Genomic DNA, 18,422 nt, shown 5'->3' with positions numbered 1-18,422 from the left:
GAAATGGAATTTATTGATTTATTGTCGGTTGCTTAACGTTCAGTAGCAAATAATTCATGCATGTTTAGGACGAGAATACATCATTAGAATGGCTTACTATAGGCAAATTTTTATTTGGGAACGTCCGGGATAAAGGAAGGGGGTAAAATTGATTGTCATTGGAAAATCAGGGTACATAAAACAGAGACAAAAAATTGTCCTGGTAACAGGTCACATCCGCGCAAAGTTATTGTAAAGGTTCTTATAACAAGCAGAGTGATGCACTCTCTTTAAATGGTGCATTGATGTCTTCATTATAACCGAAATTGGCTATAACCTTGTACAGCCCGCTCAACCAAACGCCAGTAGCACCCCAACCCTTTAGGCGAAGGGTTTACTGACGTTGGAGGAAGATAAAAGTGCCAATATTTCTATCATCCCGATGAGGTGAAATGAAAATAGAATGCAAATATGATTGCTTGAAATATATAAGTACACCAGCATCGGATTTCGGTCGACCTTTCTTTTAATTGTTTACACAATATTAGCCTTTAATTATTTATACAATATTTTTCTAAAGTAAAATTACAAAAAATATAGAACGCAGAGGAAAATTCAAAACAGTATGTCCCTAAGCAAATGGCAAATTCAAAAGCTCAAACACATCAAATGAAATGATAACAACTGTCATATTCCTGAATGACTTGATAAAGGCATTTTCTGATGAACAAATCTAAAGAAGAAGTACTTAGGTTTGCCTCTAGAAATTGTGACCATCTACAAAACTAAACCTACTTTTGGTGTGACACTACAAGACGGGGCAGACACCCAACAGACGGAAAGACCAATGGTTGTTCATATTGAGGTAAAAATGGATGTCCTTAATTAAGCCAGGGGATGTATTATGATTAGCAGTGAAAAAGCTATCCAAAAAAATGTGGGCAGCTATAGGTCACCCACCTGATCAATTTAAAATTAAAATTAAATATATAACTCGGATTTCGTTATCGTATATGTAGCATAACGAAATCCGAGTTCTGTGTTTTAATTAGATTGCGACCTTATTTATGTCTAACTTGTAAAAACTTGTTAAATTAATAATATATTACGTATAAAACTTTTTAATGGCATCCCACTATAGATAATCCCAAATTTCCAAATCTGTCTGATACTGAAAAAAAAACCAGTAGTCTTGCTAAATCCTTCAAATATAAACCTTTTATTATAGATTTTAGATGAGTTCTAATCAGCTATTTTTTTATTGTTGTTATAACTTGTTTTATGTCACAAGCACAGGCACTTCACTTGCCCCCTATATACCTTATGCGGCGTTTTGCATTTGCGCCGATATGCATTTCATTTGCGCCGATTTTTTCTTTCATTTGCGCCGATTTTTGTTTTCATTTGCGCCGATTTTTTTACAGGTAAATTACAGGTGAAAAGCTTTAAAAAGATTTGATATGAGTGCCAATGAAACATTATACAACTCTCCATCCCAGTCATGTTATGTTTTAATTATCATTAAAGACATCTTCCGTTAGCCAGTTGTTCAAATGTTATGAATTGTCAATAATAACATGTATATAACTTGATAACATCAAAGAAACTTAAATGTTGGGGTGGTGTGAATAAAATTGTTCGTTGCAATGGGAATGAAAAGATTCTGGGCCGTTATTTGTTCTCTTGCAGTTCTCAACGGGTGCAGCAGCCCATAAATGAGATGGATAGCGTGACGTTGTGCATATGTACATGTACTTAGTACGTAGTCTAAGAATGTATGACATTTGTCATCAGAAGGGGCGTCAGACTTAATGTCAAATGTGAAGTAGTCATCGATTTCATTTAGGGGAAGGAATGGCAACCCCAAAAAATGGAATAGTCATTTACCAATGTCTCTTGATTTGTCTTTATACTTTGTGCTCAGCCCATGTAAAAGTATTAACTTACCTGTAACTTTCCTGTAAATCCAATTAGGAGAAAATATAAAATCGGCGCAAATGAAAAAATGAAATCGGCGCAAATGAAAGAATGAAAATTTTCAAAATCGGCGCAAATGTCATTCGCCCACCTTATGCTATATACCTTGTTATAGTAAGGTATATTAGGGGTTGGGGGAGGGGGGGACTCTGAGACAAGTGCCTGTGGTCACAAGTATAATTTTTCTTATATGACAATAAAGAATTATTTTTATTAGGACAAAAACAACACACAACAATAAGTACTATTCTACTATACGAGTAAAAGTCTGGAGTCATCATATTGGAACGAACCACACCAAGAAAAAAATACACAAATGTACGTTTTATGATGTGGGATATAATGGTTAAACAGTGGGAATGTGGGAGGATGTGTAAGGGTATAAGAGTGGGCTTGTGGGATGAAAGGGGTAAAAGAAAGTGGGAATATAAGGGTATAAGGGGTAACAAAAGTAAGATCATGGGGAAAAGGGGGAAAGGGAAATAATTATAAAAAAAGCGGGATTTAGGAAATGAGCAACCTTGTGTCATCCAACTCCTCTCAGGTTAAAAGTCTTTGAACCTTATATCATACGACCTTATATAAAACGACATGCACTTCTGAATATTACAGTGTATCAAAGTAACAATCTTCGGAGAACAAAATAAAACAAAACCATTATAAAAAATAACACGCACAAAATCAGACAACTAAAATTTAACTTGAATCACCAAAAGCACCCTCAAAATTATCACTCAAATGCAATCCGAAAACGTCGCCGTAATTTTGTTTCTTTCCAACTTAAATAAATTTAAACAGTATGAGAACGCATAACATATTGTGTAGATAAAACTCAAGTCGAAAACGAACGTCAATTCCATTTCAAAACATGAATCAACGTACGTGCTTGTATGGGTAAATTATTGCGGTAATTTGCCAGTGGGAAGTAATATAGGGTTATTGCATGAATATTGTCCCGAGTAGAATTTTATATTGGCATGCGAGTGCAATATATGTTCTACGAGGGACAATATTCCCCAATATTCATGCAATAACCCTTTTATTGTATAGCAGTATAATATTTGAAAGTAAAAATTGGTTTAAAGGAAGATTTTATCGTTGATGACGTCATGATTTTTTGAAGATTTATTGCACTAGTGCAAAATTAGAATTTATTGCACGTTAACTTTTGGTTACTTTCTGTGGGAAATATTATATTGCTATGCAATAAAATTAAATATTGCATTATCAATAAACTTGGTTGTAGTTGATTAAACTACAATTCTGGACAATGGGAGATAACTTCAATTTTTGAAGATGGCTTTAACAATTATATAATGACATCACTGATATATTTAGAACAGAGATTAGATTCCAGCATCTTGCAAAATTTATGTTATTTTCTTGACAGGTGTAACATCGTTTTGTGGATTGAATATCTGAGCATATATTTACATTTATAAATTTCTTTATCCTGCAATTGGGCGTTCTAATATAAAGATATCGCTTTAAAGCTCTGCCCACTGCCGGACTGAGTATTGTATGAACCTGCATGACCTCAGAATGTGTATTGCAGTCGTATTCCAATGACGAGCAATTGCAAATTAACGATTACTTTTATACGTTCTGTTTGTTTTCAAATATTTTTTAGAGCAATAAGAATCACACCAATTGTCTGATAACATACACACATGAACAGCAGTCTTTTCTACGATGACAACTATCGATTTCAAAACTTAAATGTGTATGATTGTGTAACAAATTAAAACAACCATGTCAATTTCAGCAATCATGTTTATTGAATGTCGAGTCTGAAGCGTAGAACAACTTGTACACTCCTGTTTCAAATTGGACAATGTTTTGTTATTTGTTTTTACTGTTGATATTAGTTATGTTAAAATAGATAATTATTCACCGTGATCGATGTATTATTGTTGACCATTCGAGATTCTTTTTTGGCAGCCTTCTTTTTTTGCGAACCCGGCCGTCTTCAGCTGAATATGTGATAACTGTGTCATATTACTACACAGGCCTCAATGGATTTCAAATCGAAAATAAATGCAAAACATGTGTTTTTGTGTCTTTCAAAACACAAGTAATATACAGAATTAATTGCAGGATAAGACAATATAACTGTTTAGTGTCTTTAAATATCAGCTGCATTTGTACTCGGCTCGAAACAGGTGTAGTAGCTCACTAAAAGCTCGCATATGCCTCAAGTAAGATATATTGATTTAACTGCTGGGTGCCAAACTTCATTTCACCTTTCATCTTTGGACACCTATAAATTCATTTAGAAACAAATTATCCAAAAACTGGGACACAGTATTGTAGAAAATACTCCCTTTAATCACATATATCAAAGGCAAACCAAAAGAGGTATCCATAAAGTTCTATTTGGGTTCTGACAGCAGACACCATTATGTTATCAATAGAACCACACAATGTGTGTCTTTGATGCTCTGATAATGTAAATTTTGAATTATATGTGCACTGACCAACACTAAATTGGCATTTGGCGGGAGTTTGACGTCACAGATTTGACCAACATCTATAATGTAGTAATTAAATATAGACAAAACTCTGCCTCTGTCCAGACAGTCTAAGATAAGAGAACAGGAGTAACCAGCTACATATACATGATATAATGAATATCTAACATCATTATTATCACTATAAAGAATCATTTTCATTTGTATTTTAAAAAGAAATATGCTATGAGATTAGCTACAACATTAAAATTATGCAATAAAAGACATGTTCAAAAAAAGAGCAAGACCATCCCTTCCTGAAAATAGACTGTCCCACATGATTTTTTGAGTTTTATGGAATTGAAAAATGTCACATAAACTTGAAATATGTTAAAGTGCATTAAACTCCTAACAGAAGAAATATTCTTCTTATTTGTAGTAAGAACATTAAAAGTTTAATGTTTGTCAGAGGCTTTCAAAGATGCTTTCACACTCTTATCCATATATATAGTTTTGTTCATTTTGGCTAGATCTTTTCCATTTAGACTTTCTCTTTTTCATAACTTTTCCCTTTTCTTTATTTACTTCCATGTTATATAAATTACATTTGTTGCAATACACATGATACAATGAGATAAGACCACACTATTTACCTTGTGGTCAGGGATTAACAGCTGGACACTGGTATTAAACAGATGATTGACATATTGGTCCCTCCTAAATGCCTATATCTTTAGATTGATTACTATGTGCTTTTATTTACATAAGTTCATTATCAATTTACTCCCTGTTGTGATATGATAAAAAAAATATCTTAAAAAAATCACTGTTAATCACTGTTAGACTGTAGTGCTACCTTAAAAGGTGAAAAATTTATTGGTAAAGTTCCAGTGATAGTTATTGTCTTATATGCAATGAAAATGATATGTGAAATTTTGTCTGAAGAACTGGATAGGATTTGCAGCTTCAGGCCATACAGGCCAGGGTAAAAAAAAACCAAACTCATGTAACATTTATTATTTCTGACACACCATACACACCAAACTTTTTATGTTTTTGAACACATTTATGTTAATGTATGTAACATTTATCAAAAGATTCAAAATAATAACACAATATCAACCATATCTTAACTTGCATAATTTTAGGTAACCCTAAAAATGAAATGTATAAAAACCATGACAAAATAGGCCCATTTGACCATAGAAAATTAACCCATAAGCTATCAACTGGCATGAAAACAATATATATACATGTGATATAGTAAATGCCTTAAACATGAGATATGAATGATATATGAATAACTTTGAACTTTGCTTGAAACCAGTTTGTTAATACAAAAATAATACATGTACCCATAACTCACAACCATAGATTATCCCCCACTCCCTAAAAAAACCCAATAAAATGAAAGAATATGGGAGTCAAAATTAGATTGAATTATATTTTTTCAAATTAAATAATTTTGTTTACTATTTTATTTTTGATTTGTAAGCTTAGGGTAAAACATTTTACTATCAAAGTCATATGGACATGCTTCCAATTAACCCTTGCCCCCAGAAACATCCTGGCTTCAGGCCTGCTGGTATCAGACATCTAATCTGGCTCTATACTGATCTTTATGAATATGAGAGGTTAGTCACTTTTGATTGTTCACTGGTCCAACACATTTCAGTCCTGTCCTGCATAGATTTTGTGCTCTAGATTTAATCCTCACACAAATAGACTCATTAAAGTCCATATTTTCACAAAGGACTGAAGTGACTGTATGTGATATTAGACCTCACACAAATAGACTCATTAAAGTCCACATTTTCACAAAGGACTGTAGCGACTGTATGTGATATTAGACCTCACACAAATAGACTCATTAAAGTCCACATTTTCACAAAGGACTGCAGCGACTGTATGTGATATTAGACCTCACACAAATAGACTCATTTAAGTCCACATTTTTACATTGGACTGCAGCGAATGTATGTGATATTAGACCTCACACAAATAGACTCATTAAAGTCCACATTTTCACAAAGGACTGTAGCGACTGTATGTGATATTAGACCTCACACAAATAGACTCATTAAAGTCCACATTTTCACAAAGGACTGCAGCGACTGTATGTGATATTAGACCTCACACAAATAGACTCATTTAAGTCCACATTTTTACATTGGACTGCAGCGAATGTATGTGATATTAGACCTCACACAAATAGACTCATTAAAGTCCACATTTTTTACATTGGACTGCAGCGAATGTATGTGACAGCCAGTCACACATGATGATGTTTACTTTTCACAGATTGCACAATTCAGAAAACAGATCTAGAAATTCATTATTTCAAAGACTTGATTTTGTTGCTTGTGCCACTTTTGAATGAGTTTGTCGTCCTATAGCAGACGATATAAAATTACCGGCCTCTATCAACTTTTGTATATTAACACCCTGAAAATAGAAAAAATAAAATAATTCAAAGAAGTTTAGGTTACTGGTTGTCAGTGAGGCCTAAATTAAAATATTGTTTGTTTTCCCAATCCGACCCTGCCAAGCCAGGTGTGGGTAGGTAGGTAGGGAAATAATTTTATTTTTCCAAAAAGCTTGACATTATCGGACGATCCGGCAAGCCTGAAAATCCAAAATGAATAAAATAATATTTCACTTAGTTTTGACAATAAAATTTTATGAGTAGCACCAATTTTGCAGGGTCGGTCGGGATTGGGGAAACAAACAATATTTTATTTTAGGCCTGAGACAACTCTCCACTGGAGACTTAATGAGGAAAAATAATAATGTCAAAAGCACCTGCCAAATGCAGAATTCAAATTCACAGCCTCAATGTTAACAGGCTAGTTATAGTTGTTGGATAGGCTACTGATATTTGTAGATAATTTATTTAGACCCAGGAGAGCACTAGAAATTAATTAAACAAGTCAATTCAATTTAACAATTGAATGCAGAGTTTGTAAGTTTGTAGTAAGTTGACTACAAAAGAAATTGGTATTTGGCATTTACCAAAATGAAAATTCTTCAAATTTTTGTTATCAAAATCTACAGAACCAAACTTATTTTTACAGGACATGACCCGTTGGTCCGTTGCTAATAGCTAGGCCACTTCATGGTAAGTTCAGCCATATTGAATAGGGGCAGATATTTTTGAAAAAAAAGGAAATAGTATAATAGTAGAGATAATCCTATGCATGTTTCCAAGCAACTGCTCTGTTTTAATGAAATTTTCCCATATTTTTCAGACCATTTATACCTCCATTGTAAAAATCTGCCCCTATACAATATGACCGAAATAACTGTAAAGGGACCTATTTTGAGAACTGTGGTGGGTCTCATTATCACTCATACCACATCTCCTTAATTTATGACATAGATTCAGTAGAGATAAAAAAAAAGTCCTTTCACAAATATTGCTCCCACATGGCAAAATCAATTAATATATATATTAGTGAGTCAAACCTATGTTATTAATCTCCAATAAGGAAAGAAATTATTATTTACTGTGCGCAGAACAGTCAATAATTGTACATTTGTTTTCATTCAAAGTCAAGACCCTAGTATATAAATCAAGACCCTAATAAATATGAATTTATATTTCATAAAAATCATTTTTCATATCCTCATTCATCTGATGAGAATAACAATAACAGAATTATAACTCACTGTTTTAATTGATAAACCATGCATTAAATAGACTACATCTTCTGTGGATACGTTTCCACTGGCACCTTTGGCATATGGACATCCTCCAAGACCTGCTACGGAACTGTCCACCACCGAGATACCCATCTGTAAAATAGCAAAAGACGGCAAAGATTGTATTGATTGATTGATTGGTGATCAATGCAACTTCAGCACTGTTGGGTATTTCATTGTGGCCAGCTTGAGGTGAATGAAAGGGAGAAGATTCAGAGACTTTTTTTTAAGAAATGCCCGGCCCCCTTTTTCATGGGAAAACTTTAGTTGATTTTTTTGGGAATCACTAAAGCAAGACTGGAGAGGGCCCCCCTTATGTAGTTCTAGATCCGCCACTGGTGTTCATAGTACACGTTTACCCCATCCGCACTATCATTTTCTATGTTTAATGGACCGTGAAAATGGGGGGAAATCTCTGATTTGGCATTAAAATAATAAAAAGATCATATTATAAGAAACATGTGTACCAAGTTTCAAGCTGATGGACTTCACCTTTATCAAAAACTACCTCAACCAAAATTTTAACCTGAAGCGGGATGAACGGACAGACGGACAAATGGATGGACGAACAGACCCACAGACCAGAAAACATAATGGTCCTAAATGGGGGATAATAATAAATTGGGCATAAAAATAGAGAATACATTTTTTTCATTTACTAAAAGCTTTTTATAAGAGCTATCTTCTCATATTTTTTTTCTCACAAAATTATGTCATTTTTCTAAGACAAATTATCTTTTATTTTAGTTTGATTAAAATTAAAAACAAACTAACATTTTTTTAATTTAATGTTGTAAATTTATTAATAAAAACCTGTGTCCCTTCCCCTAAAAAATGAAGTATTGGTGCCTAAGTTTATATTACTAGTAAAGCAGAAAGTCTAAATTATGTGCATATTTTAAGCAACAAATCTAGTCACCTGTAAAGCAGCAAATATATTGGCAATAGCCTGACCATATGTATCATGGCAGTGTACTGCTAACTTCTCTATTGGTACATCTCTTGATACCGTAGATATCAGCGTCTTCATTTTACCTGGTGTACCAACACCTATGGTATCTCCTAGTGATATTTCATAACATCCCATGTCTAACATCTTTTTGGAAACCTGAAATATAACATAAAAATATTTATTTACTGTAAATTCAGAAATTACTGTGATGTTATAATTTTTCATTTCCATATGAATTAAACAGGATTTTTCTCATTATCGCAAAAATTAAAATCGCATTTGAGTCTAAAAATCTTAAATGCACACAATAATTTCTGAATTTACAGTATTTCATTTTTATATTACTGAAAAAAATTCAACAAGAAAAATAAAAAAATCTCACCCAGGCCACTTTTTCTGGGTCAATGTCACCTTCATATGGACAACCAAGTACACAGGATACGTATCTGTTCATATACAAAACATAAAAGAAAATAAGCAAAACATAAAAATACATTATATATATATATATATATTATTGAGTGGATCCTTATTGCTGAAATTGCAACTCCTGTTGAGTGTATTTCCTTTCTAGTGCAAATATGTATATCTATATATATATATATCATTATTGTAGAGACTAGGTGGTCCAGTGGTCTTGTGCATCGGACAGAGTGCAAGGTGATTAGCTGCCATGATGTCTCTGTAGCATGAGTTTGAATACAGGCTTTGTTTACATTTAAATATCTATATCCATTATATTGATATGGAGATACCATAGTGATTTTGTGGAAGTATTTGTCAACACTTTTCTATTATCATCATTTCAATTTATTTTTTTTGGTTATTATTGAAGATTTTTTTTGTACAAATGTTTTGTCATATAAAATCTTTTCTTAACTAAAAATACATTTGATTTAAACTGGCACATTAAACACAAGAATTAAAGTGTAAATTACCCTCTGACAGGTGTATTAGTCTTCTTAGCTTCCTCTAGAACTGCATCAAATCTTTTCAGACTATCTTCAATACTGCAGTTTATGTTTTTTCTATGAAAAAGTTAAGAGATTTACACTACACTTTGGTAGAAAAACATATATATTTATACACTTATATGCAAATTTAGTCTGCCATAAAGTAATGTAAAACAAGTTCCTGTAAAATTTTGAGTGCAATTTAAAACATGACGTCAAAATCAAACAGTGATTGTTGAATAACGCCAGAAGGTTATTAGGAGACAAATGTAGGGTATTTTTTTTTTTAAATTAACCTTAATACCCAAAAGTGTAAATATGTCCATTTAAAAAATATCAACGGGAAAATGAAATATCATGAGTTGAAAAAAAAACAGGAGTCCACATTGGTAAAAGAAATTAATGAGAGGAGACTGAGATGACCACAAAACTTTACAGAGAATCAAATAAAATATAGCTGCTGTACACAACCCACACAAAAAGACCTAGGAGTACACATAGATTTTCTGAAAGTGTTAACTGTTCTCGAATCACTAGCAACCACAAGTTGAATGCTTGCATAATGGTTGTTCTATAAAAAAACATGCATAAGACCCAGGGATAGCATTTCCAAATCTCAACTATGGTTGGGTGTCAACCATTTTTTTGGCATAATGGGAATGTAAGTGAAATTTTAATTTTCCTCTATATGTGATTAAATTCTTTTAAAGTGCCGTCCCTTGGTCCCATGTATGTTGTAATTGAACAGCCCTTATTTTGATCTCTATCCCATTAACTAAAATCATTGCACAGGTATCATGCTAGGCATACAGAAAAATTGTTTTAACTGTCAGATCCTGAAAGTTTACAAATCATCACTGTTGAGCTGCTGACATAATGTACAGTCATAATATTAAGTAATTTCTGAGAGTGAGAGAAAAAAAATTGTTGGATATACAGATTGTCATAGTCCTTTTAGAGTAGGGGTATACAAATAAATCTATTACAGCTTATATTATTAGTCCTGGCTTACTTGCTGAAGGATTCTGATGCTGCACCAAATATAGCAATCTCATTAACTTTGGCATTTATCTGAAATAAAAAAAATATTAGATTTTCATGTAATTTAAGATCATCATGAGTAATTTCGCCTTAACAAGTTATTGCTATTGATAACTGGAAGCTTTAATGCCTGTATGATACTATTGCTCACCTGTATTGCTCACCTGGCCTTGCGGTTATAAAACTTTCGAGTCAGTTTTTTGTATTCGTACTCGAAATTCAACCAATCAAAATGCTGGATTTCATGTTTCGAGTATGATTTTTGTGCTCCGAGCACTGAGCAAAGTTTTATGACTTCAACCCCTGTATCTATTGTCATGACTGTGGTTTTGGAAATCATGTAAAATAAGATTAAAATGATAATGAATAGTATTAGATAACCTAATAATGATTGAGGCAAAGTCTGATTTATTTTGGCCCTGTAGTTAAATTAAAAGCAGGTAATCCCAGTATTGTAGTAGTTATTGAAGATCCTTTATCATTATTTAAATTAGTTTTCAAGTTGTGACCATTTTTAATTGTATTTTTTACAATTACCCATTACCAATAGTCTTCTATAGTAAACCAATGTTATTTTTTTTTTTTTTAGCAATGGCAGTCATGTTGGTTGGATGACAGGTTTGTCAGTTACATTTTTCAATCAAGATACACTATTGAAATTTTTTTTCTACATTTAGTTCTATTTGGCACAGTAGATAAAGTGGCTAAGGTCTGCAGGTCTGGATGGTTTTTTTTTCATTTCTGTAAAAAAAAAATCAGCTCATTTTTCTTTATTCTTTATTCAATCATTGAATTATTCTCTATCCTCTGTATTCCATAAACCACATCTATAACCATTTGATGTGTTATGGCCCATAATCATGTATTCCATAAACTACATCTGTAACCATTTGATGTGTTATGGCCCATAATCATGAATTCCATAACCCACATCTATAACCATTTGATGTGTTATGGCCCATAATCATGTATTCCATAAACCACATCTATAACCATTTGATTTACCTACAGCAGAATGAAATCCTTTAACATTTGGGACAAGTGCCTGATATATCACTCCAGGGTGTCTCTTAATTCCTGTCATCACTTCTGTATGGTCGGCCATCTGTCGCAAAGAAACAATCATGATTATCATAATAGCAATCATAGGTTATCACTTTTGCATGGGCAGCCTTCTGTGACAAATAATAATCATGAAAATAATAATCATGAAAATGACAATCTTAAAAATTATCTATCTTCACTTTAACTGTTATTTTTATAATGGAACAGGTTTGTGTTGATATAATAAAAATAAATAATGGGCCAAGTTTCTTCACAATGTATAACATGTATAAGGAAATTGAATAATGTATCTGGTGATGGCTGTTTTGTTTGTGGTGATTCAAAATTCCCTCTTCCCACTATATGATAAACTTAAACATGTACATGTTCTATACAATTTTTTTTAAATACATTCTTATTTTATGTGTTTTAATGCTGCTTTCAAGAACTGCTTTTGGCTATTACGTGGCAGCTGCCAGTTTTTATCGGTGGAGAAAGCCAGAGTGCCTGGAGAAAACCACTGACCTTTGATAGGAAAACTGTCAATCCTATTCAATTAAAATTAGAGACAAGTGCACCCACATGAGAGGGGTTCAAACTCACAACCTCAATGTTGACTGTCTAGTGATAAAAGTGATAACTACTTAGAACACTCGATCATCAAGACCAAGGCCCCTTAGGCCAAATAACATAGTATGTGTGGTTCCAGTTACTTTTAATTTTTTTAGGGTAGGTAGGTAGGGATTTTTATTTATTCTATGTTATTTTTTACATTGAGTCTATGGGAGCAACATTCTGACTTTAACAGTGCTTAATAGAAAATGAAAAAATCTTTAATGTAGGCTATTATTTAGACTAAAAAGAAGGGTATGTAGGCTAACTGTAACCACACATATATTTTTATTTGGCCTTAGCTGTTAAAGAGAATTGTAATACAGGTTCCTGTGACTATCATTGATTGGCTGTTGACTGCTAAAATCTAGAATGAAGCATGACATGACATTTTTGACATATATAAACAAACCTGAGGAATCCATTTTGGTGACACAAAACTTGTGACCTCAATAACAGACAATCCTGCTTCTGATAATTTGTTGATAAACTCAATCTTTGTTTGTACTGGAACTATGGCCTGTTAAAAATAATATCAATAATGTCAAAATTGTATCTTACATGTATTTCAATTAAGTTACGGCTATATTTAATCATATAATTTTGAGAATAGAAACGGGGAATGTGTTAAAGAGACAACAACCTGACCAATGTGCAGAAATCAGCCAATGGCCAACAATGGATTTTCAACACAGCAAGAAAATATACTGAATAGTAATTGACTTACGATCAATTTGTGTTGTAAAATTTAGTGAAACAGGTCAATAGTCTTCTTCGAGAACTCTAAAACATATTTACCACTGACCAGCATATAAGTATTCAAAATATCCAAATTATGAGAACTAAACCTTTTTTAAAGGACAACATTGCGTTTCAAAACGGAAGTATATTGACATGCTTAAATAAATTTTTTGTATGACAGGACCTTAAATATGCATTGAATCAATAACTGTCACGACTGTAGTTCCTGTCTTGAGTTTAAGCTACAATACAAATAATGGTTAACTAAATTACAAATTGCGACTTGGATGGAGAGTTGTCTCATTGGCACTCCTACCACATCTTTCTTATACATGTTATATTTATTGAATCATTTTTCTGCACTTTTTAACTTGTGGGTATCATTCTTTTTTTTAAATTCAGGAAAAAAAAAACTATTGATCTCATGTGAGTTATGTCACAAATTCTGTATTCAAGCTTATTTGGAATTTGTATTATTCATTGTTATTCATTCAGTGATTCACCCATAACCCCAAAATTGCCTAAAAATCAGAACCTCACCTGAAGCCTATTCAGAATTTGTACTATTCATTCAATTCATGAGTCACCAACCTCCAAAGCCATTGGATTTTTTACTTTTCCTCAAATTCATGGTTCATCTATACCACTCCCCTCCTCCCAAATCCCTAAAAATCAGTACCTCACCAAGCCCTTTATGTAGTTTGCATTTCATTGATTATCTAAGTTCATGGTTCACCTACTATCATGATTATACCATATATACCCCAAATAATCCATGAAAATCAGTACATGCACCACACCAATAATAATGAATCTACAGTCTTACCTTTTCATTCTGAAGCCCATCTCTTGGTCCAACTTCAACAATCTTTACAAATGATGGAAACCCAGCAATCTACAAAAAAAGAATCAAAGACTCAAATGACTGTAATATTTGAGACCAAATGACACAGATATTAACAACTATATCAATGTATATACATATAGGTAACTGTTACACCTTTCGACATGCTGGTTCTTTGATTACTATTTGTAACACAATTGACATGATTGAATCAAAATTTCAACTTTATGATATGTAATAAAATCATTTCTCTCATTTATTAATTTATAAAACAAACAAAATAATTTAAAATGCACCGCTTTAAAAAATGCTAAATTTGGATAATTTTACAAAGAAGTTATAGTCGGAGATTAATAAATTCAAAAGTATTACAAAATTCTTCATATGAAAAATAATTCAGGTGTTAAAATTGACGAACACACTTAACTGGAATAATCAAATTGACCAAGTTTGTGCTAATATATCATCCAGAATATACCTTCTTTCTTAAATAAAGAAATTTTTAGATATAAATGCAAGGAAAACATATTACAATGGGTATATTCTTCCCTTAATTGACTACTGCTGTATTATTTGGAGTGAATGTAAAAATGAAGTGATAACAAGAATTTTAAAACTCCAAAAAAGGGCAGCAAGATTAATTCTAGATGCAGATCCTTTATCCCCCTCAACCCCCTTATTTAAAAAACTTGGGTTGATGACAGTTGACAATAGAATAAAATACCACAAATATTTATATAATTACTTCTATATAAATGTATGCATATGGAAGCACCAATGTACCTAGTTCAAAAGTTTAAACTGAAATCAGATTAATAATCCTTACTACTTAAGAGGTGTCACTCAAGGTAATCTGATAGTTCCTAAGCCAAAAGATGAACTTTTTAAGAAATCCTTTGCTTATTCTGGATCAGTAGTATGGAATGGACTACCACACAAAATGCGTAAAGCTCAAAACACTTTTACTTTTAAGCAAAGTATCAAGAAGTACCTAACACAACCCTGATAAGAAATGTTTGCTACAATGTATTTGTATATTTTTTATTTTCATTTGATTTTGTGGTTTCATGTATACATTGTAAACAGCATTATATCTTATGTTAATGACATTGAACTACATGACTGACTGTAAATTAACTATATGTGTAAATATCTGTTTTGTTGTAATTTGAGGGCCTCAGGGAAGATTAGTTTATTGTAACTAACTGAGTTTACCCTCTTTAAATAAAGAATTTATTATTATTATTATTATTATTATTATTATTATTATTATTATTACTCTGACATCCAACTGCTGTTTTGCCAGACAAGCTTGAGCCGTCCTATGGTATCCTGTCACATAAGTTACATTGCAAAGATTGCCCAACAATACATTTGATAGTTCATAGAAAAACATTCTTAGACTTTTTGAAATGAAGGTAGAGATTTTAAGGGATTTGAGAGGTCATTCAAACATGATGGGATGTATTTATTGGTCCTCTTCTCTTCATACAAACCTTGACAAATTTGAACTGGACTTGAAAGGGGGTCTCATTTGGGGTTTCTGACCCCGGATCCCGCTTTCTGTTTTGTCAGATTCCCGTGTCCTGCTTACACCATGTACGTAAGCAGTTCTCATTTATTTGTAATTTCCTGTGTCCCGCTGGAATTCATTTCCCGTTTTCCAGGCACAATAATTTGCATTTCACGTGTCACGCTTACAAAAAATCGGCAATCCCACGTCACGCTTAGACCCCAATGAGACCCACTTCAGATCTTTAATCAACATAGTCAAAGCAAAAGCATATCTAACGGAGCAAATTGAAAATAAGAATGATTATTGTAAATCATGAATGATTCAATCTTAATCAATTTTAGTCATAAGACATTTTGGGAAACGTAGTCCCAGTTTGCAATCTTTCTGAGAAGTTTCAGTTATCTGGTTTGCAATCTGATTTGATGACACAAAACTAGTCCAAATGTTTTAAATTTTATTTAGCATATAAGCTGTCAACTTCTGAAAGTAAAATACAGGGCATGTCATTGGGTAAAAAACAAAACAGTCATAATGTTTACCATGTTTACAAACTTTTCCAGAGGAATTTTATAAGTTCTATAAAATCACTTCAGACACAAGAGTAATTATTAAATGATATGAGCAAGACAGCCCTACTACATGTACTACAAGTAAATCAGCATGAGCAATACTGAAAACGTTCCACTGTTGGTATACATGTAAATCAAAAGTTAATATTGCTGTTTGAACAGGACCAATATGAAAAAAAAAATGTATTGGCCCATGGGTTAATACAGGACGTTCACAATTTTCTTACGCCATTACTTAACTGTTTTTGGTATTGTTATGCATAAACAGTCAGGGGACTTACTTAAATAAGTGATTTTCTAAATCACTGATTCAAGTAAAATTCTTTCAATAAAGGTTGAAAGTAAGAGTTGTCTTTCTTTAATTATCACCTATTGAAGTAGGTACAAAATAATCACTAGAAGAAGTGATTTAATTTTACTGAAGCTTTAAATAGAGAATACTAATGATCCAGGGACTAATTATGTTTCTAAACTTATCAGAACCAACATCTGTGTTGTCTAGGATGACCAGGTCATTTCAGGTGATGACCTAGCTTGTACTGAATCTAGGATAATGACATAAAAATCACTTGTTTAAGCATCACACCTCAATTTCCTTCACAAAAATCACTTCTTTAAGTATCATTATTTTAATAACCCCCACTAATTTCAACACCCCCGAACAGTGAAATTTTTATCGCGAACAGTAGAATTTTATTACATAATCTGAAAGATGAAACCTTGAACTTTACAGGAAAAATACTCCCACTGCTGGCAAAAATCTGTTAAGAAAGTATCAGTTCATTCTGTAAAGCCATTATTATAGCATTTTATCAACTAAAATAGAATTTGCAGCTAAATGATAGCATCAAAGGCATACATTTTTTTAAATCTTGATATTTAAAAGATGCAAAAAATTCATCCTTTTATAATTTTACTAATGAAAAGATATTTTTTAAACCTATGCTTTTGCTACTCAAATAAGTGATTTAAAAATCACTCATTTAAGTATTACTAAGTTCCCTGACTGATAAAAACTTTTGTAAATATTTTTTTAATTAAGATGAAGTTTCGCAGATTTTTTTCTATTTGTCAAATTTAGACGTTTTTTAAAGTTTTATCATACTTTTCTTTTTGTAATGCATTAGAATCGGAATAACAGTACTGCAGTTGAAGAGTTGCCACTGCATTTGCGACCGTCAAATCTACAATTGACGGTGGCAACTCTTCAACTACAGTACTGTTATTCCTTAATTGATCTTGTTATAGATTCTCGATCAGCAGTATTGGGACCCGAGACTCGAAAAGTCAAGGGCCAATATACAGATAGATGATCTCAAATCTATAACAGGGCCAATACAGAAACAGACGGTTAATAACACTATGTTATTTCATTTTATTTTTTCACCATTTAATCAGGTCTAAAAAATCATTAAAACAAGAACATCTGCTGCAGGACAGACAGACACACTGACCAGAAAACATAATGACCATAAACATGATAAATCAGGCATAAAAATGGGGCTTAAAAATAATGCCATATATATTGTGTAAGGCGTCAAGGAAAAAAAATATAACAGCCTTTCAAGAAGTCATAATTAGATGGACTACTGATGTTACAGAAGCTTCCAAAAAATAACATAATAGTTGGAAAAGATGTTTGAGGACTTCCCCTTTGGTAATAATTGTATTGAACTGTTTTGATAGTGGGAAAAAAGAGTATCGATAGATCCTCAGAAAATAGATATGTGACAACAATGGGTGATTTAAACTGAAAGTTAAACTCAAAATTGTGTGTTTATTTCTGATTTCATGTCCAAATCATATGCACCTTTTTATTGAATTGAAACGTAACACATTAACCTAATACCTTCAGTGGGAACTTTGTGTTTAACGCTATTGTTAAATGTCTTTAAACATAGCTTACTGTTGCTTGGGAGTAATTTTTGGACACTTTTTCCAAGAATTTGGAACTGAGAAGACGACGGACAGCCATAACCCGGAAGTGAATTTCACGGCACTAAATTTTAACCTTTTTACACTTTTCTTGCACTTGTCATGCT

General features: G+C 32.5%; 1 protein-coding gene across 3 annotated transcripts; it reads right to left on the bottom strand.

Moving 5' to 3' along the window:
• Nucleotides 1-5,407: 5,407 nt before the first annotated feature.
• On the bottom strand, nucleotides 5,408-18,393 carry LOC139498321 (hydroxymethylglutaryl-CoA lyase, mitochondrial-like). 3 transcript variants are annotated; one of them, XR_011657887.1, is made up of 11 exons: nucleotides 18,287-18,393; nucleotides 14,278-14,346; nucleotides 13,123-13,230; nucleotides 12,064-12,159; nucleotides 11,026-11,084; nucleotides 9,999-10,088; nucleotides 9,443-9,506; nucleotides 9,028-9,216; nucleotides 8,076-8,201; nucleotides 6,259-6,851; nucleotides 5,408-6,118 (listed from the first exon to the last, which is right to left on the bottom strand). XR_011657887.1 is itself a non-coding variant. In XM_071286691.1 (10 exons), exons 1-10 carry the CDS (start codon nucleotides 18,353-18,355, stop codon nucleotides 6,747-6,749), a joined length of 975 nt encoding a protein of 324 aa, XP_071142792.1. In that variant the 5' UTR covers nucleotides 18,356-18,393; the 3' UTR covers nucleotides 5,408-6,746. The 3 variants fall into 3 exon arrangements, 1 of the variants encoding a protein (XP_071142792.1); XR_011657886.1 differs by having other exon boundaries at nucleotides 5,408-6,328; nucleotides 6,609-6,851; XM_071286691.1 differs by having other exon boundaries at nucleotides 5,408-6,851.
• Between the last annotated feature and the right edge of the window lie 29 nt (nucleotides 18,394-18,422).

This window comes from Mytilus edulis, chromosome 12 (assembly GCF_963676685.1).
Source record: "Mytilus edulis chromosome 12, xbMytEdul2.2, whole genome shotgun sequence".
In the NCBI taxonomy this organism is placed as follows: domain Eukaryota; kingdom Metazoa; phylum Mollusca; class Bivalvia; order Mytilida; family Mytilidae; genus Mytilus; species Mytilus edulis.
Note: the sequence above shows the minus strand (reverse complement) of the source record. Positions and strands in the feature narration are given on the sequence as shown.

Excerpts from the sequence above, each read along its gene's own strand:
- LOC139498321 (XM_071286691.1), bottom strand. The coding sequence starts at position 18,355 with ATGGCTGTCCGTCGTCTTCTCAGTTCCAAATTCTTGGAAAAAGTGTCC. Across the intron at positions 11,085-12,063 it reads TTAAAGGATTTCATTCTGCT|ATAAATGCCAAAGTTAATGA; the intron begins GTAGGTAAATCA and ends TTTTTATTTCAG. Across the intron at positions 10,089-11,025 it reads GCATCAGAATCCTTCAGCAA|AAAAAACATAAACTGCAGTA; the intron begins GTAAGCCAGGAC and ends ACTTTTTCATAG.